The 21380-nt window shown below is 35.6% G+C and overlaps 5 protein-coding genes and 1 non-coding gene across 6 annotated transcripts; all 6 read right to left on the bottom strand.

Annotated features, from left to right (window-relative positions):
- Positions 1 to 7277: 7277 nt before the first annotated feature.
- BKA55DRAFT_586476 (uncharacterized protein) lies at positions 7278 to 8153 on the bottom strand. The gene is made up of 2 exons (XM_046194567.1): positions 7705 to 8153; positions 7278 to 7644 (listed from the first exon to the last, which is right to left on the bottom strand). Exons 1-2 carry the CDS (start codon positions 7966 to 7968, stop codon positions 7621 to 7623), a joined length of 288 nt encoding a protein of 95 aa, XP_046041312.1. The 5' UTR covers positions 7969 to 8153; the 3' UTR covers positions 7278 to 7620.
- A 234-nt stretch (positions 8154 to 8387) lies between these two features.
- BKA55DRAFT_t303 lies at positions 8388 to 8477 on the bottom strand. The gene has a single exon. It is a non-coding gene; the product is annotated as a tRNA-Arg (tRNA).
- Positions 8478 to 10097: 1620 nt separating this feature from the next.
- BKA55DRAFT_720611 (carbon-nitrogen hydrolase) lies at positions 10098 to 11264 on the bottom strand (the record flags this gene model as incomplete). Its single annotated transcript, XM_046200997.1, has 3 exons — positions 10098 to 11026; positions 11076 to 11169; positions 11217 to 11264. 3 exons carry the CDS (start codon positions 11262 to 11264, stop codon positions 10098 to 10100), a joined length of 1071 nt encoding a protein of 356 aa, XP_046041311.1.
- A 1416-nt stretch (positions 11265 to 12680) lies between these two features.
- BKA55DRAFT_657415 (uncharacterized protein) lies at positions 12681 to 13725 on the bottom strand. Its single transcript, XM_046197483.1, has 2 exons — positions 13412 to 13725; positions 12681 to 13361 (listed from the first exon to the last, which is right to left on the bottom strand). The coding sequence occupies exons 1-2, from the start codon at positions 13482 to 13484 to the stop codon at positions 12760 to 12762; spliced, it is 675 nt and encodes a 224-aa protein (XP_046041310.1). The 5' UTR covers positions 13485 to 13725; the 3' UTR covers positions 12681 to 12759.
- Positions 13726 to 14407: 682 nt separating this feature from the next.
- On the bottom strand, positions 14408 to 15611 carry BKA55DRAFT_698311 (uncharacterized protein; the record flags this gene model as incomplete). The annotated part of the gene is made up of 3 exons (XM_046200506.1): positions 14408 to 14819; positions 14870 to 15275; positions 15326 to 15611. 3 exons carry the CDS (start codon positions 15609 to 15611, stop codon positions 14408 to 14410), a joined length of 1104 nt encoding a protein of 367 aa, XP_046041309.1.
- Positions 15612 to 19179: 3568 nt separating this feature from the next.
- BKA55DRAFT_698310 (amidase signature domain-containing protein) lies at positions 19180 to 21129 on the bottom strand (the record flags this gene model as incomplete). The annotated part of the gene is made up of 2 exons (XM_046200505.1): positions 19180 to 19679; positions 19737 to 21129. 2 exons carry the CDS (start codon positions 21127 to 21129, stop codon positions 19180 to 19182), a joined length of 1893 nt encoding a protein of 630 aa, XP_046041308.1.
- Between the last annotated feature and the right edge of the window lie 251 nt (positions 21130 to 21380).

Below are 21380 nucleotides of genomic sequence, written 5' to 3'. Positions count from 1 at the left end.
GGGTTCTCTGGTTTCTTCAAGTTTGTGACTGCTCCACTACTCCCATGCTACGAAACCCACAAATTGTCTGTATAGCATGGGACTCGGCGTTACTTTTGCAGCAAATTAATCCGAGAACAGTTGGTTTGCCTGAACGAGTACTTTAACATATGACGTCTAGTTAGTCTGTTTCCAATTTACACCCTTGAGCCAATTACTGCTCGTGAGTCTGCGAGTTGTGCGTATGAGCGGGTATGGCCGAGTACTACCTGACCCCGTTACATACTCATCTTGGTCATGCAAAGCGCGGCAGCAACTGAGCTTGAAGTCCATTTTTATGCTGTAGAACTAATAAACCCCATTTGTACGATTTCATCTGGAGGATGACAATTGACCCTAGTCTATCCAAGTAGCCTCATATGGTGTAGCATTATCGGGATAATGCAATGATGCAACCAACTCCAGGGTAAGGTTGCTGGGGTCCAACCAACTATAAACATCCATCCCTCGGATGTATCGCTGAGATACATGTAGTCGGTCAACCCTGATGGGTCAGAATTTGTTTCGTCTTCCCAGGCGGCGACTCTTAGACCACCTGCTGAACCAAGGGTTACAGGAGCCTCATAAAAGGAAACAGCCTCTTCGCAATCCAGATAGCCCTGATCATTGAGCTGTCGAGCAAACATATCAGCAAATGGGTTAGACGGCAAAGGCTAACGCGTCTTACTATGCTCAGTAATCTATAAATGAATACTTCCAGGCTGGATATCTATTTATTATTAAAAGTTATTACTTTTTTATATTTTATTAATAACTTTAATAAGGTTATATTTCTTATACCCTTTTATTACATTTTATATATAATATTCTAAGGTAATACTATTATAAATATCCTTTACTTATTCTTATATTATTTTATAATTTTTATTATAAGAAATTAAATTATAATAGTAATTAAAGATTATTAATATATATTTATTAAGGATTTTAATTCTTCTTTTAAAATAAGTTATATTATTTTATTAATTATAATATAATCCTTTAAGCTAATTAATAAAGTTATATTTATTATTATAATATAATAAGTCTTAGTATTTTAATAAAAATCTAAATCTTTTTATTATTCTTATAATTATTTTAATTAATTAAGTAAATTAGTATTTTCCTTTAAAATTAATTTCTAAAAGTTATTTTTTAATTTTAATAATTCTTATATTAAAGTTAAGTTATTAACTAATAGTATTTATATATTTATTATTAATACCTTTATAATATATTATAATAAAGTTAAATTTATATAAGTATTTAATATAATATAATTATTATTAATTTAGCTTTTATATTATTATAAAGTAAGTTATATTTTTATAATTAGTAAATACCTTTATTAGGTATTTATTTCCTTTAAGGTAATTTTTAAATTTTTTAAAGTAATTAATAATAATTAGAAATTCTTTATTATAAATAAAGTAATTAAGTTTTATTTTATATATTTTATAAAAATAAAAAGTAATAAGATATAATATATTATTATTATCTTATTATTTTATTTATTTTTTTAAAGTAAAGTTAAAAGTATTAGTTTTAAGTTTAATTTATTAATTAAGGTTAAATATAACTAAAATAGGTTTATATATAATAACTACTTTAAGCTATTTAAAAACTTATTATACTTTATTACTTTATTAAAAAAAGAATTTTTAGTAATTTTAATAAAAGGGATAGTAATTTTATTAAAGTTTTTAATAAATTATTAATAATAATTAATAAATCTTAAAAAAGATTAGGTTTTTTTTATTAATATAAGAGTTTTGTATTTAATAATTATTATAATCTTTTATTTATTTATTTTAATTTTATTATAAAAGATTTTATATCTTAATTAAGTTATTTTAAATTAATAAAAACAATTATTAATAAGTTTAATAAGTATATTAGTATTTTATAGTGTTTTTAAAACCTTATAAATATATTCTTTATATTTTTCTTTTATATTAGAAAAAATAAAGATATTATTTAAATAATATATTATAAAAATATTAAAGTATTCTTAAAGTATATTTAGTATTATATATTAAAATACTATAAGTATATTAATTAGTCTAAAAGGTATAACTAAATATTTAAATAATTTATATTTTATTTTAAAGGCTATTTTTTATTTATTTCCTTTTTTAAAATAAATTAAATTATAAGTAGATTTAAAATTAAATATAATAAATGCCTTTTTGTTTTTAAAAAAAGGCAGTTTTTAAGTTTAGTAATAAGTAGTAATAATATCTTATCTTTTTTTATAATCTTATTAAGTTATTTAAAATCTACTATAAGTTTTAAATTATTATAATTTAGTTTTAATATAAATATAACTAAATATCTTATAAAGGATTTTAATAATTTAATATATCCTTTCTTTAATATATTATTTATTTATCTTTTAAGTATATTAAGCTTATTTCTAAATATTATAAATAAGGAAGAATTTTAGGTTTTTTTATCTTTTAATATAATTTTAATATTATAGTTTATATATTAAAGCAGCTTAATATTTAATTCCTTTTAAAATAGTTTCTTATAAATATAATATTTTAATAATATATTTTAAAGTTTATTATTAAATTCTATTTAGGTAATCTATTTTATTTATTTAATATCTTAATTTAATTATTTAAATTAACCTTTAAAAGTTATTATTATTTATTTAATATATTTACTTCTGCCTTTATAGTATTTATATTATATTTTTATTAGAATTAGGTAAGTATTTATTATATCTCTATACCTTATTTTATTACTTTCTTTAATTAAAATCTAAAATCTTATATTATTATTATTTAACTTATTTAACTTATTATTTAAAAGGTAATCTTTATAGTTTACTTAGCTAGTTCTCTAGTTAAATTAAGGGTTATAATATAATAACTATAAATATTTAAGTATTAAATTATATTTCTATATTAAGATACTATTAAAGTTAATACCTTAGTTTTTTCTATTAATAAATACTTTAAGATAATTAATTTCTTTAATAATACTTTTATTTTTATAATTATAAATGTCTTTTTCTTTACTTCTTATTATATAAGGGTTTTTCTTATCTTTTTATAATAGCTAGAGTTTATTTACTATATTAAGGGAAATAAAACTTATATTAGCTTTATTATTTATAAGTATATTTAGCTATTTACCCTTAATCCTAACTTTTAGTTTTAAGTAGGTTTTTTATTTTTTATTTATTATTATTCTTAAAGCTTTCTTAAAGAGTTTTATTTCCTCTTACTTTTAACTATCTTATAGCTTTATTAAAAGTAATATATAACTTTTCTTAATATATTTTAATATATCTTATTATATTTATTACTATATTATCCCTTATTATTAATATAATTATTAATATATTCCTTATTATATAATTATTATTTAAACCTTTTTTTACTTCTTTTTCTTTATAAGCTATATAATAGTAAAAGATTTTAAGGTTAATATATATATTAAAGTCTTTTAATTTATAAATTTTAAATTCTAATAATATGTTATTACTATTATTAATATTTTTATTTATAAGAATCCTGAGGTTATTAAGGTTTAAAGTTTATTATTATTTATATCTTTCTTTATAAGACTTATTTTAATTATATATTTTATTAATAATATTATTTTCTTTTATATTAAACTTATATTATATATATTATCTTTATTATATAATATATTTAGAATTTTAAATATAAGCTAGGGCTTTTTCTTAAGTTTTTATATAAGCTTTTAGTTTTATAATATAAAATCCTTTATATCTCTATATAACTTAATATATTATTATATTAATAATTAAATAAGGTTTTTATTTTTAGTACTTTTTAATTTAAATTAAGAAATAGTTATTTATTATTTTATCTTATTAATATTATAAATAGTAATATTATATATATAATACTTATAATATTTACTTATAATTAAGATAATATAAATATTTCTATAAGTCCCTTTTTAATTAAATAAGTTCTTTTAAATTTATAAGATCTTTAATAACCTCCTTAATATAGGCTTAGATATAAATATTATTATTTTATTTTATAATTACTTATTCTCTTATAAGTTCTATATATTTTTAATATTTACTACTTTAAATATAGTTTTTAAATTTATTATATTAAGGTATAATTTTAGTATGTTAAATTATTAATATTTCCTTATATTTAATTTTTCTAGTATTAATATCTCTTTAAGCTTAGCTAATACTTATATAATTTAGATTATTATTATATTAATTTAATTATTTTAAAATAACTTTAATAAGGATTTTATTTATTATTAAGTAAGGGTTATATATAATTACTTTATCTTATATTTTAAGAAATACTTTTAATTTATTATCCAAGTTAGGGTTAATTTCTTTTCCTTTTTTAATTATAGTAATAACCTTATTATTTATCTTAATTAGTTTAATTACTATTATTTAATTTATAGTTTTTTTAATTTATATTTATATTTCTTCTTTTATTTTATTTTTTATTTATAAAGTCTTAGGTTTTCTATTATTTTAATATAATTAGCTTTTTTTTTTTTTTTTTTTTTTTTTTTTTATTTTTTTTTATTTTATCTTTTTATATCTTATAAATACTAAAGCTTAATATCTTAAAATAAGTTATTGTTTTAAAGTTAAATAAAAATATTATTTTTTAAAGGTTTTTTTCTTATTAAGAAATAGATTATATATATTATAAGATAAGTTAAAGTTTTAAATATATTTTATAAGTTTAGTTATATTATATCTTTCTTTTCTAATTATATTAATAATCTTAATTATTATTTAAGGTTTATCTTTCTTAATAATATTAATCTTCTTACCTTTAAAAACTAGTTTATATTTTTAATTAGTTTTAATAAGGTTTTTATATTCTTATTTAAAGTATCCCTTCTTATTATAGTTATAATAAGTAATCTTTAACTTATCTTATTTAATTATATTAATAATTATTAATTCTACTTTAGTATTATAAGATATATTAATTTAGTATTTTTATCTTTAATTAATATTTTATTATTTATTATTATTTTACTAGGGATTATATAATTCTTTATATTTTTAAACTTATTTTTTATATTATTATTTATATTATTTATTATTAATTTTAATTATAATAGTAATAAGATTATTTAAGTTAGTAAATTTAAGTCTAATATTAATTATATTATCCTTTATTTTAGATTTTAATTTTAAATATATTTAAGCTATATATACTTTTTTATTTTAATTAAATTTAAATACTTAATAATAATACTTAATAAGATATATATTTATAAATCCTTTTTATTTAAGTTATTAGATTTTGATTTTTATTATTTTTTTTATTTATTATTTTATATATATATATTATAATTTTATTTTAAATTATTTATAACTAAAATAAATATAATTAGTAGTATATTTATATTTCTTATATAAGTTATTAATATAATTATATATAATAAATTTAAACTATTTAAAGGCTTTATCCTTAAAAAGCCTTATAGTATATTATACCTTAAGTTTATTAGTTATGAATTAAGTTAAATAATATATCTAATAGGCTTATAAATTAATAAGGAATTTTTAGAGTTTATTATAGTTATTATTATAAAGTTCTAGTTAATAAGGTTTAAGGATTTTTTTAAGGTCTTTTTTATTTATAATAAGTATTATAATATATTTAATATAATCTTTATATATTTTATAACTATTTTTAATATCCTTATTCAGGGCTTTAGCTAGGTTAATAAGTTTAATTATCCTTTTTTTAAGGCCTTAATTTTATTTTTAATAATATTAAAGTTATTTTATATATTTTTTAAAAAGTTATTATATTATTTCTTTTAATTCTTTAAGTTATTATTTAAGTTTTATAACTTCTCTTTTATAAGTATTTAAGTAAATAAAAGTAATTTGTTTTTTTTTCTTTATTAGTATTTATTAAAACTTTATAATACTCCTAAGGAGTTATAAGTTATTTTATTTACTAATTAAATTTTAAGATAAAAGTATAGCTTAATTATAAGTTTTATTAAGTAGCTTATAATAAAAATAAAGAGAAAGTATAAGTTGCTAATTAATTAGAGGAAATTTATAGGGTTTATATAATATAGCCGCAAGGATTATAATAAAAAGAGGGTTTTTAAAGGCCTTTAATAGTAGCTTATATAATAAGTAGCTTAAGGATATTTAGTAATAAGTTAAAAAGGTATTAAAAAAGATTAAAAACTTATAATATAATATTTAGGATAAAAGTAAAGTAATTATAAGGTTTTATAAAAGAAAAATATATTAAGTTTTATACAAGTTTAGCTTACCTAAAGTTAAAGATATTTAGTATTAATAGTGAAAAGAAGATTAAATAAGTTATAAAATAAGCTATATAACTAAATAAGTAAATTAGCTATAATATTAATATATTATTAATATAAACAGGGGTTATTACCTTTTATATTATTTTTAAATTTATTTTTGTAAAAATTAATATTTAAAGGGGTTTTAAAAAAGCTAGATTTACTTCTTTTAACTTAGAAAATATAATCTTAAAGCTTAATATATAGTTATAAACCCTAATGCCTCTTAGGGAGGCTACCTAATTATTAATATTATAGGCTTTAAAGACCTTAAAGATAATAATTAAGGCCTAATTTTAATTTAAATATCTTAAAAAGTAAATTAAAAGGAATTATAATACCTTCTTAGAATTTATTATTAAAGCTTTAAAATTAGCAATTAAAATAATAAAAGTAATTAAATATAAGGTTATTTTATTAAAAGCTAAGCTTTATAATTTTTAAGATATAAATAAGATATTAAGCTAATATTATAAAATAAAAAGATTAAATTATAAAAAAAACAGACTTTAATTATATAAGAAGTATTATAAGTAACTAATTAAATAAATATTAATATATAAGTAATAGCTAAATTATTAAAAAATACTAATTAAAGAAGGTTAAAATAATTAGGTAATTAGTATTATAATATATATAATAAAGGCAGGTATAATATAAGAACTTATAATATAATTCTTAAGTTATTTAAGGAGGAATTTAGTAAGTAAAAGTAGCCCTTTTTAACCTATAGGTTAAGAAGCTTAGTAGTTAACTCGCTTATTAAACATGTTATAAGTATTTATATAATTATTTTAATATTTATATAATACCTATAAGTATTTTAGGCTTTATAAAGTGCCTAATAAGTATTTATAGGTAATATCTTATATCTAGTTTTATACTTAGGTAAATAGGTATTATTATATTAGTAAGTACTTATAGGAATTTTAAGCCCTACCTGTTGAACCGGAGATATACCGAAATACCTAGAAGGTCACTAACTAAGTGGCGAGCCTAGTTTTTGGCCCTGTGGTCGGTTTAACACTACCCTTACTCCCTTGCATTATAGTGCATTTACACTATAGGTACATCTTCTGTTTCTTCGGGGTATGGACTGGGCTGTAGTCCAAAGGTAATCTAAGACAACTCTCCCTTGAGAACGTTAATATATGCTAATACTAGGGAGTGACCCCACCTCCACAGTCAGCATGCTTAATCGTGTCTGGTAGCATTCCATGTCGAAAGACAGATAAAGGATACTCTCAATTCATTCCATTTCCAGCAAATTCAAGTGTTGAAAACCTAGTCTTCACTACACACATCGCTCTGCAGCGATAACATGTCAGAAGACCATAACAGTGATTGACATCTTGGGGGATAACTTACTCCTACTCTGTTGGGGCATTTATGTGATCTCCATGTGTCAAAGATCCCGTCACTCTCGATACACCCCCAGTCACAATTGCAGCCGAAGGGATTGCACAGTGTTCCACTGATATCGTAGTTGCTGACATTTGTGCATCCTGCGGCGCGTGCATCTCTTCGCGCATCCGTTCGATTGTGACAGCTACCGGTTTCATCGCGAATCTGGATGTAAAAAGCAGAGGCTGACACTGCAGAGCAGGTCACGGCAATGATGGTGAACTTCATCGCTGTGAGAAAAGGCCGGAGGGATCGGCGTCAATAGAGGATTGTTTGTCAGGGCGAAGTAACTACCCAAAGGTGAAAAGACGTTACATGGACATCCTTTCAAGATAGCCATCTCTGTAAATCGACAGGGCAGGGCCGTAATTTAAATTAACAGACTACAAGACATGTCTGAACTCCGATGCAGCTTTTACTGACAATATGTCGCGTCATAATTGTGGCCGCATTCCTCACAGGAAGTGGAGATTTGTCAAGGGAGGATGGACATTCTTATTAAAGCTGGATATACTACAAATCCTGGCAGGCTTGGATCTCATATTAAATCTTGCCAGCTCATTGAGAAAAGGCTAATGCATATAGTCAACAGAGAGATTTATAACATTGGAACGGTAAGCAAAAAAGAATTAATCAGCTATGTCAATCGACCACGCCAGGAGTCGAACCTGGAATCTCTAGAGGGATCAGTTGCTGAAGACCGAAATCTAGCGCCTTAGCCATTAGGCCACGCGGCCTGATCTTATTGGATAGTTGTGAGTCACAGTAATTGAATAGTTATAGACTGTCCATTCAGAATTGCGTCTTTTGCCATCTTCGCCAACCTTCAATACTTCCATCTTACTTCATTCTCATCAGCTACCTTAAACGAGGTTTGAACTGCGTGTAGGCAACTCGTAGCTCTTGGAATTGATGTTATGTTGTCCTGCGTCTGCCATCCCTCCTGGATTACTAGGTGTTTTAGAGGGAACTTAAAGTAGTGCTCTTTACTCTATTCCCACAATCAAGATTATATAAGGATTACTATTACTTAAACCGCTGTAATAGTGCAGTTTAATGTTAATGACTTATAGCCTTAATTTATACTTATGGCTTATCTTATAAGATCTAAAGATCTAAGTAATAGTTTTAATATTAATATTCTTAGTAGATATAAAAACAACCTTTTGCCTTACTTCTTAAATAGGAATATCGCACCTAGGAGTGTAATAACATTTAATCTCTCTTACTATAGTACTTAAGTTTAGTGAGAAGGCTGGCTTTTGCCATAAGACACTTCTTCAAGTAATCTAACTGGCTCACGCTAATGGAGTGCAGTACCTGGGCAAAGTCTTAATGCTGATGTACTACATATCTACATAGTATTCCCATTTCCACACCACCCAGACTGTGTTATGAAAGAAAGCAGTAAGATAGTTACTTAAGGACTTTTGCAGGCCATATAATGCGGTATTAAGGAAGCGTTAAGACAACAGGACTTACGTGTCCCTGCTCTAAATAGAGTGCAACATTCAGGGATTCTATAAAGTTAAAGTGCCACAATGCCTCACCGTCTTCCTCAGAACATACCATTTAAAGTTTTCGCTCAAGGTCTTGCTTTAATATTTATATTCCTAATTAAACTATTAAAAACATATATAACTAGCCTGTATCCTAACTCAGATTTTTCACTTCAATCTATATATCATCTTACCCAAGATTTCTTTACCAGACATCGCATATTACTCAGTATACGCCGACAATCCAGATCAACTTGGCCACTCTTTTCCTCTTATTTGCTACTGGATTCCACTCAGTAGAAGCTAACCAATGCCTTTACTCACCTACTCCTCGCAAGTGTTCTGACGGTTGTCCCAATGGAGGCTGTACTGGGACTAGGCCGGACGGTGTATGCTGGTACAACTGTTAAAGGACGATTGTAAGTATATGAACTACCTTTCGTCGCCTTTTATTATCCTTGATTTGTCACAGCTCCAGTCGTTACGTTCGCAATCAACCACCGATCATCTTAGGGTTGATAGGGCCGACGTCGTTCTAGGAAGGCATCGTTCCTACACAACCCAAAGGAGACACACTCTGATGATTCTTTCGCCATTGGTAGCGCTCTGTGTTGAGGATGATGGTTTATATAAGTGGCCCTTTATTATAGTTCGAATCGAAAATCCAAGGAAATTTAGCTATAAATCTCTCTCCCCCCTGCGTTTCACTTCATGCACAAGACAAAGTATAAGCAATTGAGATAATATCAAACACATTGCGGATTTTCAATTTATATTTAACACTGTTTATCTTACATCCGACCTTCACATAAAGGTGGTAACCTCAACTGCGATGTCCGTCTCCAGCTGACTCCCAACTCAGACGACTTCAGGGGTCTCCTGCTCACCCTTCTTGTCATCAAGAGGCTTGTCAAGACCAAGGCGCTGTCGAGTGGTGTAAGTAGCGATAGAGCCATTGGCATCAGCCTCAGTGATAAGCTCCTTGCGACGAGTATCGACCAGAAGGCGGATCAAGTCAGGGCGCATGTAGTGACCAGCAAAGTCAGCAAGGACCTTGGTAAGATGAGTCTCGTTGAGATCAATGTCGACAAACAGAAGACCATCGAAGTCCTTCTCGGGCTTGACAACCAAGCTACCATCAGGGCGATAGATACGAGCATGTCCGTTGTAAACAGAGGGATCAGTCTCTGGCTCAACGCCCTCAGGAGTGTTAATCTTGAGACCCTCAACAGACAATCGCTGGAAAGGAGCAAGAGTCCAGGTACCAGTCTCAATAGCGTACTCGGGAGTGACCAAGTCAGAAGCAGGATCAGCGTAGTTCGTAGCAGGATCAGGAGCAACCTGGCGCTCCTTTCCAGGGTAAACAGGCCAAGCAGCGATGTGAACCTGTTCACCGGCAGAGACGTTGAGAGACTTGAGGAAGGGGTTCATGTTCTCCCAGCAGTTTAGCTGTCCAACGCGTCCGATATCAGTCTCGCTGACGGACATGAAGGTATCGCCTGAGCCATCGCCGTAGACGAGCTTCTCGACGTGAGTAGGCTTGATCTTGCGACGGTGGTTGATGACGGAGCCATCGGGGCCAATGAGGACTTGGGCGAGGTAGAGAGTGGCATGGTCGATTTCAGAGAAGCCGAGGGATACGTAGATTTGGTTGTCGCGAGCTGCGCGTCGAATGCGGCGCATTTCTTCAGAGTCAACGGCCATGGAGTTCTCGCGGTAGCGCTTCAGCATGGGGAGGGATTGGAGGTAGGTGACCTTCCACATCCAGTAGGGATATCCAGGGATCCCTCGAAGTTATTAGTGATGAGGTTGAATGAGAAGAGAGGGAGGACTTACAAACTTCGGGGAAGGCGACGAGCTTGCATCCAGCTTGTCCAGCCTCGTTGATGAAGTCGATGGTCTTGCGAACACCACCCTCAAGATCGAACCACTAGATAATGTTAGTTGTGTTTGGGGTCTTGAAGTGTTGTGACTTACTCCAGGCTCGGAGGTAACAGCGGCGGCCTTGTACTTGGTGATAGCCATGTTGAAGATATTTAAGATGGTTGTTGTTGAGATTGGTGTTTGCAATGAAGTTCTGTGAGATGATGAGTGAGACCAAACTTGAGCGAGGCAGCATCCAATATTTATACCAGAATGAACCTCAGTACATGGATACAAAGCACTGACTGTTTATCTCACCCAGCGTTACAGTCCGAGTCACCGAGGTCTTCCGCATCTGCACGACCTTCATGATATCTGCACCATGATGTATACCGTTTCACAAACAACACCCATGTATATCAGACACTTCAACCAATAGAAACAAAGCACCAAGATCTACCATCCATGGAGAATTGCCGGAGAGGCTTTACCGAAAATGTCCGTGGCGGCGTAATCGTCTGATAGTCCACAATTTTGAAGGGTCGATGCCGCTGCGGCGTGGTGCGGGCCGCAGATTGATAAGTCGTGCGGCGATGCGGCCATTGTTGGAGACTGTATTGTAGGAGAAGGCGGCAAACAATGGATATCGTGAAAAGTCGTGAGGTCTTGTGGTTTCATGGATGCATTGATTTACACAATCACAACGTCGTTCCGCTGATCCCGGGGAGATTACTGCTCCGACAATGCCCGTGTTATTATTGGGGCGGACGGTTGTTGGGATTGAGATTTCCTACGAAGAAATGAATTACATGTGTTTCATTGAATTTGCAATGTAACTTGTTGGGATGCATTGAGCTGACCATAATGTGTCACCCAGCTGTGAGGGTCGTGTGTTCCGGTCGGTGATGCTGACCTATGTGTAACTTGCCACTTCCGACTTCTCAGTAATCTCATACAGTAACCACCATCTCTACCCCAAAAGCACATTCAAATCACTTAATTGGATATCGAATATGCGATGAACTGTAACTATCTGCTATATGCCGGCAATTTGACTATATAACATTGACGTCTACGAAGAAATTGCTTACGTTTGCATGATAGTCGTATTGATCAAGGAGGATTCAAGCTATCAAAGACAACTGCCTGATTTACTGTCATCGCACCCTACACCATATAGAAGTAACAATGCGGAGCACGTAGTATTTATTTATGCTTCTTGTAGCAATGAGTAACATGAGTGCACCAACATGGAACTGATATGTGATAATCGACATCCCAAATTGTGAATGATCGGCTCTGTTAGCTTCCTTCCCACTGAGATAAGCTTATAGCTACTTACTTATAGTAGTTCTGGTAATCTACGCATACATAGTGAGCTCCATGATTCACAGTTTGCCGTCACTTTAGGGTAACTGTTCCATGTGGTTAAACAGTCTGTCGGAACAGAGGTCCCAAACCGGGAAAGAGAGGTCTTCTGAACCAGTTGGAATCTTCCCATATCTTGAGATAACTGCAAGATACCGCATGGCATGATTTGCTACAAATTAAACAGTAGACCAAATAGTCGATTCATGTCTATATGTCAAGTAAACAATTCTCCATACCTATAAAAGGAAAACCGACTTCCGAACACCACCGTGATAACTACCATAACCTACTCCGTTAAGTCACCAGGAGTAGGTTCGGTACTAATCCCCTGCAAAACACTGTTATCAGCAGTCTTCCCCTCCGCCGACTTAACAACCTCTAATAATTCAATAATTCTCGGGGACCAACCACCATTAACCTTCCCATCAAGGATCTGAGCCGAAGAAACCTCGGCTCCATAAAACTCCGCATTGACATCACGCTTCTCCTTAATAACCGTCCCATCAACAGTCAAACCACCGTAAATACCACGGGACTTTGTATACGTCCACACAGGCTTCACATCACCCATGTTCACATTTCCACCGAGTGGTCCCGCTGCAAGAGCAACAGCTCCTCCGAGGTTGACCTCAGACTTTTTATAAGCGTCGACTGCTTCTTGGGTGTTGAGGACACAAATGCAGTCGTAGACATCTATGCCGTAGACAAGACCGACACTACCGCTGCGGACGGAGAAGGCAGAGGGAGAAGACCACGATCCGTCGGGCAGACGAGCGATTACAACGCCTGATCCTCCTGCGCCGGCGAAGTACATTCCTGCTCGGAAGCCGGTAAAGATCGCGAGGCCTTTGGCGTTGCTGATGACGTTTGAGGGGACTTTGTTCTTGTCTTTTGTTTGTTAGATGGTGAGAATGAGAAAAGAGGTTGATCGTATATACCGACGAAGCTCTTGAGGATGCGAGCACTCTTTTCGCACTCTTCACGAAGATCGGCAGTTTTGAAGAGGCCCATTTCGTTGAATGATGGTTGTCTTGGTTGAGTTGAAGTGATTGTGGTCTTGTTATATAATCCTCAAAGATGCAGTTGTTTGAGTTGTTTTGTCTTGAGAGCTGATGGTGAGATGAAGAAATTGTCGATTGGTGATGATGTTATCCCCATCCTTTATACGAGAAATATCTAGAGGTCCGCATCGCTTCAATGTATGATAATTTGTAATCTTGTGCAAATCTGCGTATGCGACAATGCCTTTAGCATAGCCTCAGTTGGCGATGACCTCTTTTACAGCTTCAAAGCCCAGCTCAATTGACAAATACTTTCAATTGACCAATCACACGCCTAAGCGTATGTAAGCAAGCGTATCCAAGCGTATCTAGCGTACATCGTAAACTCCACCAATAAGCGCCAATCATTCTCCAAGCTCAAAGAGGCTTTGCACTACGCAGACGATTGGACCGGGGAGAGAATAGCTTAGACGTTTTAGTTCAGTGCTAAAATCACGGGACGCGCGGCGAGAGTCGTGATGGAGGGTAGACCCTGTTTTGTTTAGAGAGTTTTGAGTCTGGTTGCCTAGAGTCTTGCAACGTCTTGACTAGACTAGCTGCGATTTATTGATTGCTGAGAAGAAGTGGCTTGAATCATTCGCCTAATCTTTCGGATGCTACGGTTGACTCGGCGGGGTCGGAGTGATCCTAGAACTGATGTCAGGGAATAGGATCAAGAGTTATCTTCACCTTACAAGAGTCATTGCTCATGAGGTCTTAACACGGTAATTGCTCTCAGCTATATCATATCGCAGCATCAGGAGACATTAGTAGTGAACGAATGTGAAGATCAATAAGCCTTTGGCCATTCATTACACATTAAAAAAATCTATATAAATATTCTATTGGGTATATCCCCTTCCATGTATCAATCCTCTACGTGATGTGATTGTTCTATACAGCGCTATAATTCCGCTGGTGCAAATGCTTAGTCGAGCTGGCCTCACTGACAGCACGATCATTCTGGTCTTCAGCAGTAGAGTCATCATCTTCCTGTTGTTGCCCCTGATGCACAATCTGCGTGACGACAGTCTTCTTGATGCCCTCAATCTTCTCACGCTCCTTAAGCTCATACTCGTCTTCTTCTCCGAGCTCAATATGTGTTCGGTGGTGAGCGCTAGCAAGTGTCTGACCGAATCGTGTACCATGAGGTCGGGAGGTTCCGGTCGTTCGTGATCGTGAGGAGTAGTCGTGACCGCCGCGTTGATCGTTGTTACCGGCTCGGACAACCTTTCCAATAAGGTCGGCCATGTTCATCTCGATGTGCAACTTAAGGAGGTAGACGAGGGGATGGAATTGAATGTAGCTGGGGAAAGTCAGTACAGCCAAGATACCCTTCGATAGTGGTGAACTTACACAAAGCCATTGGGCAGAGACATCATGCAAATAAGTAGTACATCCAAAGCAATAGAAATACCACACAAAAACATGTTCATCTGATACAGACGAGTATACTTCTGCAGACCATTGGCAACAAGTCGCTGCTTAACGACATAGATGAAGTAAAAGTTGAGAACAGCATCCATAATAGCGAAAATGACTTTCTCGCATCGATCCCAGATATTGTTCAAGTGGATATAAGTCTCGCTAATCTGCAGTCTAGCGGGGACCCAGATGCAAAAGACGCTGATGTTGACGGCGAAAAGGATAAGGAAGCAGAGCCATTTGAGCTTTGTACCGTTGGATCGGACAACCATCAATAGCGAAACTCGGTTGATGATGATTTGGATGAGGCACTGGACTTGCGTCGACCACCAGACAACTATCACTGTTAGCACATACACCCTAATTTCCAGTGTTTGGTGGTCTTACTGATGAAGAAGAAAAACTGCATGCTCGGCTCAATATTACCCCGAAGATAAAACCAACACATAACACCCAGGATAAAACTCGAGATAATCTCCGCCCAAATCAACGCAATGTAACTGGTAACTCTCTTCCTTCGATTCCAAGCAGATCTCGTCTGTCGAATTGCTTTCGCCACGTTAAAGAGAGTGATACCCAACGACAAGCCCCAGGCGATGGAGGCGACGTTCATGTCGGTCTCATCGGGAAGATCGTCGACATAGTTGTCGGGAACGAGGAAGCCTCTCCCCATCTTGTCGTCAGGTTTGAAGTTGAAGTGAAGGAGCTGTAAACGGAATACACAGCTGGAAAAGGAATGTGAAAAGAAAAAGCAAACACTGCGGGAGGCTCCTTGCTTGGATTTAAACAGGCATGCAGAATCTGCAGCGGATGCAGTAGTCTCGGTATTAACTGACTAGTCACGAACAACCCCTGTTTTTATTAGCACTCTAGCTAGAGGTACTGCCGATCACTGATGGAGGCTGAAGTGGCTTGCGTTGGGAAAAAAAAAACCGGCGTGGGAGTCCGGACCAGACTAGTTGGATGTCGAACACGGCGGGGGACAAGTAATCTGGTTTCATCACAGTCTGTTATTAGTGGTTGAGAAAGGTGTCTCGTATTTCTGTCGCCCCGAGACTAGTTTGTGAAGCTAGACTGGGAGACCAGATGAGATGGATAAACCGCTAAGAAAGTATATTCATGGATGGCCCCTGAATCATGGGAATACAAGATGATGCTAAAATGGCTTCAATGGACATATCGTGTGCCAAGAGTGTTTGCATAGAGTAATAAGAAGTAGTGTCTTTGAACCATGAACGGTATTTGTAAGACATGATGCTGTACCCCAGATGATGGAAGAGTTTGTTGGTTCTAGATACAGTCTGAGCGCCATACCCAGCAAAGCATATCACCTCCTTGTTTCAGGCTCAAATCCTTGTTATCAAAGCACATAAAGTCAAAAGAATCACCCGCCTTGCTTATCGTATTGGGCTCTAATTTTCAATTCCCCGAGTTTCGTCGGTGTAAAATTGACCGAGTCAGTTGGTTCCCCGCTAAGCTTACTCCAACTCATTGCTGCAGATCACGATCGTGGATCCATTTTTTGCCCCCTTTTTTAGTGTCTTGGTATTCTTTTCAGTCATTTATGATCAAGATTCGAATCACGGTCGCGATATCCCGTTGTAGATCTCCCATGTCTGTTCGCTCAACGCTTGATTTAGCCAAGCATTCCAAATGTTCAAAGCACACATGAATTGAGTTCTTTCTGAAAATAGAACCTGCTTTTACTATTATGCATTTAGTCGACTGGCCTGTGAACGCTATAATTTTATGAGACGACGCTAATAGACTGGCGTCTTGATACCCAGTATCTGTTTAGTAATTGACCAGTTTGCCTTGTTTTCAGCACGAGTCAACAGCGAGCCCCTGTGTTTTTGTGAGATTGATGTCTAACTTGATAAAGTATTGTTAGGCATAGTATTGTTTTGGATCTTGGCGGCGAAAATGCCGAGGCTGCCGAGTAGTGAGAACGGTGAACTTGGCACGATACGAAGAATCACGGCGTTCAGAGAGATCATCGCGAGTCAAATCTGTGAGACTCATTGAAGAGTACGACTTAAAGGCATCTTATCTTGTCGATAATATAAAGAAATTGCGTGCTTCAATCAGCGTCATATGCTTCTTGACGACTCGTTTAAACCATGGCGCTTACAATCCCAATTCTTGTTGACAATGTGACTCTGGCCGACATTTTTGTTAGTAAGACTGTCAGCACGGGCACTATGCGACTTGTATGAGCCAGCCTTTGGGTCAGATTCTCTCGACAACAGAATTGATGCCGAGAAAAAAACATATTCATCGTACAGGGTGGCGTCCTTGGTGTTGAGTTGACCTCATTCTAATCTTGAGGCGCGATGAGAATGGATCCCTCATGACTCGTCATATCGATGGAGTCTAACCCCCGGTAGTCTAGTGTAGTGGCTGATAATTCTCTGCCACGATGCCTGTAAACGCTGCAGAATCTCTTCCGAAACAACTGTCATAAAAACGTGGCAGAACTTGAATAGAGCAACCTTTCTACTGTCAGTTCACAGGGCTAGTTTAAGAACATTCTCCCTTCATAAAAAAACGTGGCAGGCATTCCATCTCGTGGCTTTTCCCAACAACAGAGTTCACACTAAGTTCTAGGTACATTAGCCTCACCGGGGAGAGGCAAACTCCGCTAGTCTCCGTTTAGCCTCTTCACAAGTTTTTTTGCTCCCGAAAAGTAAATCTCGCAAAGACCCCTGTTACGCTTTGACTTCCGTCTTGCCCCGGACTTCCTTCAGCTTGAGCGATCTTGGGACCCGATGTTCGGGAACGTGTGTTACCGGAGGGATCAGCAAACAGTTGAGATTCATTGGTGTTACATCGCGAATCGTCGGGAGATGGGCAGGTTTGATCGGCATGTGACTTTTGTAGTTTGCAGCTCATAGACGGTCAGATAGTTCACGGCCCTAAGGGTCCGGAACCAATTTGGGCCCAACTAGAAATCTCTTCCTCGGAGCAACAATGACATACAATATATAGTCTAAAGACAAACCTCCCCTCTTTTCATAGTAGATCTCGTGGCCCAGATTCTTCAGCATGGATCCCTCATCCACTGATCGGCGGCTCAGGTACCAAGATTTCGGTACAATTACTAAAACCGTCCACCTGGTCCAGAGCAGGGTTCTAGCCTCGGCGTATAGCACGCACTAATGATTGGATCCTTTCTTAGTAGCAAATCATAGGTCGAAATTGTCGAAGGATCTTGCTGTTGTGGATTCTGTGAGATGATGCCGTGGGTCTCTGATTTCAATTCCCCATGTGTTTAATTGATGGGAGATTCGGCATTCAATATCGTATTCTTGAGCTATGTCGTATCGGGAGATGTCGCGCCGAGAACGATGAGCCTGTGCTCTCATCTTGAAATAGTGCAGTAACATATATGAACATGGGTTGACATAGCTGATCCAATAGCCCGGTTCGCAATCTCGATTGGAGAGGTTTTCGCATGAACTCGATACACCTCCTGTTGCGCCATGGTTTCGGCCTAAAATCTTCAAGAATACGATATAGTGGGCCAAGATAGATTTGTTACAATTCCTTGTGTAAATCCTGGAAGACTTTCTCTTCTCAAGATGGATTACATTATCGTAGCCTGCTATCCCACCTTTATCTTATCTTGTCGTTCATCGAGAACACACAACCATTCCAGCTTCAGTCAAAATTCAATTACAGATGTAGGATATCCTTGTTCAACTTCTCTGTGTATGAAAGGGGTTGCATAAAGATATTAATTTCCGGCAGACCCAAATACTGCACGATTGAATTAATCCCTGAATCTGCGCTCGCATCTACTCGCATATCTCCGATATCAGACTGGCCTAGTTTGAGTTGGCTATCCAAAATGTGAACAACCACCTACGTAGTATTACTACAGCTTTTCTTGCGAGATAGTGTTGTTTTAATACCGGATAACTCTGTAATCGTCTTTTAATTTATTTTTATACTTAACTAGAGCGCAAGTGTTGCTGTAGAGCTTGTGGCTACCTAGAAAGTCACGCTCTTTCTAGGGTAGCCAAAACCAAAACATCTAAATACGACAGCGTAGATCTCAAGGAAGCTGACCTTTATTTAACGTCTTGGTAACTTAATCGGGCAATAAGAACACTGTGAGACTTCGACATTTGAGATGCTATCCTCCCACGCTCTCTATCAGGTCATCCCGCGCATTGCATAAACTCGGAGAATGACTTGACTCTTTAATATCTGTTCCTTTGCTACAAGTAGACTTTGACTTAAAATAAAACGGATCCTCCTAACATACTTCTACCAGTCTTTGGAATTTTTAATATGCCAAGTCCAACAAGATCTTGAGCCAGCCTTGATATAAAACCATCGCACCCTCGTGCTACCATGATGTCAACAGTGACGGGCAAGCTCTCCTCGCGCTTAGTGATATCACTAAAATACGGCACTTCCCCCAGAGGGTAAACACTGTCCGGTGCTTCGCTAAAGATGGAAATTCTACTCAATGTCCAGCCAAAAGGAACGGTAGGAGGGTCACGATAGACGTCGCGTCGGCCGAACGTACCAGTACTTTCGGCGTGTAACAGGATGCCAGAGGAACATATCTGGGGATCACTGGCCTTTGGAAGAACGTTCTTGTTAAACCAGTTCATGAAGACGGTTTTGTTTCTGATAGCGTCGTCGAGGATGGAATCTGGCTGACTTTCACCCCACGCCCATCGCACACTGGGTGATGGATCTATGTAAGGCAGGCGACCATCATGAGCATCTGTGGAGAGTCACCAAATTAGTTATAAAACTCCGCGTTTTACACATTCATGCGTACCAGCATAGTCCCTGAAGAATGGCTCTTTGACTAAAGCAACCTGTTCCTTGGTAATGAGAGCAGCATAGGTCAAGTTCAGAAATTCCGTCAGCGGAATGTCTCGAACGGAATTTGGTCCTGCTGAAGCCCAGTGCTGACTGATGTTGTACTCGGTAACGTTGGTGGTGAGAAGATCGGCGAGATCGTTGGCAAATTGGTGCAGTATTGCGCCCTGCGGGGTATCGTTGGCTGGAAAGCCCGCAGTATAAACCGTCCGCGGATACTTAATAGTCTCTTCTGCAAAAACGGTGTAGTTTTCTTTATACATGGCGGCTTGCGCTGCTCCCCAGATCTCTGGATCGCGAGCAAGGAAGCCCGCCGTGTCCATCTTGGGTGAAAGAGGCATCACGTGGTCCAGACTGACAAGGTCGTGAGTAGGTCTGTTGCCAAATACTCCTGAAACTCCAGCAGGTCCACGAATAGAGCCTCCAGTGTCACTCCCAACAGCAAGGTCCAGCCACGGGTAAGACGCTATAGATGCCCCCGCACCCGACGAGGACGATGATGGACCCTGGTACCCGTCTCCGCGTGGGTTGAAAGGAGCAAGGTAAGAGACCCAATCCGCCGTTGGATTCTCTCCGTTGGCAAATTGTGAGAGCTTCTGTGTCCCGACAATAACGGCTCCTGCGTCGATTAGGTTCTGGATAGCTGGTGCTGTCTTGTTCGCCGCTGGATAGAGGATGTACCAAGCACGGTTGCCCCGAGAGCTCTTTACCCCGTTGAGGTCGTAAAGGTCTTTGACTCCTACTCGAACGCCTGCTAAAGGCTTGTCCTTTGTGCGAGTGAAGTATAAGCGCGACGGAACACCTATGGTAAGAGAACTACTGCCGGGGGCATGTGCCGATAGAGTTTGAAAGGTTCCGTCAGGAAACTGAAGAAGAGATTCCAGAAAGCTACCGGAGAAGTCATCATAGAGCCGATATACTCGATGTAGACTTCCTCGTAGTGTATCCAAGAAGTAGGGCCCTGAACGTATTTCAGGAGCTTCTTCCCAGCAAGAAACGACTGATTGAACGCCAGCATAGAAGGCCGTGTTTGTTGATTTGCAACCAGTGGAGTTCACCAATACCACCAATTCCAAGAAGCCGGGTTGCCAAACGTCGTCCTTTCGCGCCCAGCTTGAGAAGAGTCTAGGGAGATCATCTTGGGCGGTATTGTTGCCAACGATAGTAACGGGCATAAATGAAAAGGAATGTATAGGGATATCGGTTGGAATGAGGCCGGCTGGTAACGTTTCTTTAAGCGACGGTGACATGAAATAGTTAGTCCCGTTCAGGATTAAGGATATACCCTCGGGGCGGAGAAGCTCTGCAACCGCTGAGATAGTCAGGCTTAGCAACGCTATGAACCTCATAGCGGGCAACAAGGATCTATATTTAACTGAAGATAAGATTAAAATGAAGATGAGAAGCTTCGAAACGGAACTCAAATTCTTATAGGATGGTTATGTAGTCGGTGAAACCAGTGCTATGTAGACTAGGATGTTGATAGCTATTTTCATAGCGGGGATATCGGATCAATATCGCCGTTCATTTTTATTACATAAGTTTAAGTGATGCTACCATAACAGCAGATCTTGTCCTTATTGAGTACTCCTTTGATAAG

The sequence above is a fragment of the Fusarium redolens genome (assembly GCF_020744475.1).
Source record: "Fusarium redolens strain MPI-CAGE-AT-0023 chromosome Unknown BKA55scaffold_34, whole genome shotgun sequence".
Taxonomy (NCBI): domain Eukaryota; kingdom Fungi; phylum Ascomycota; class Sordariomycetes; order Hypocreales; family Nectriaceae; genus Fusarium; species Fusarium redolens.
Note: the sequence above shows the minus strand (reverse complement) of the source record. Positions and strands in the feature narration are given on the sequence as shown.

Coding starts and splice junctions, on each gene's coding strand:
- BKA55DRAFT_586476 (XM_046194567.1), bottom strand. CDS start 7,968: ATGAAGTTCACCATCATTGCCGTGACCTGCTCTGCAGTGTCAGCCTCT. Junction 7,645..7,704: donor AATGCCCCAACAGAGTAGGA/GTAAGTTATCCC, acceptor TTATCGCTGCAG/AGCGATGTGTGTAGTGAAGA.
- BKA55DRAFT_657415 (XM_046197483.1), bottom strand. CDS start 13,484: ATGGGCCTCTTCAAAACTGCCGATCTTCGTGAAGAGTGCGAAAAGAGT. Junction 13,362..13,411: donor CATCCTCAAGAGCTTCGTCG/GTATATACGATC, acceptor AACAAACAAAAG/ACAAGAACAAAGTCCCCTCA.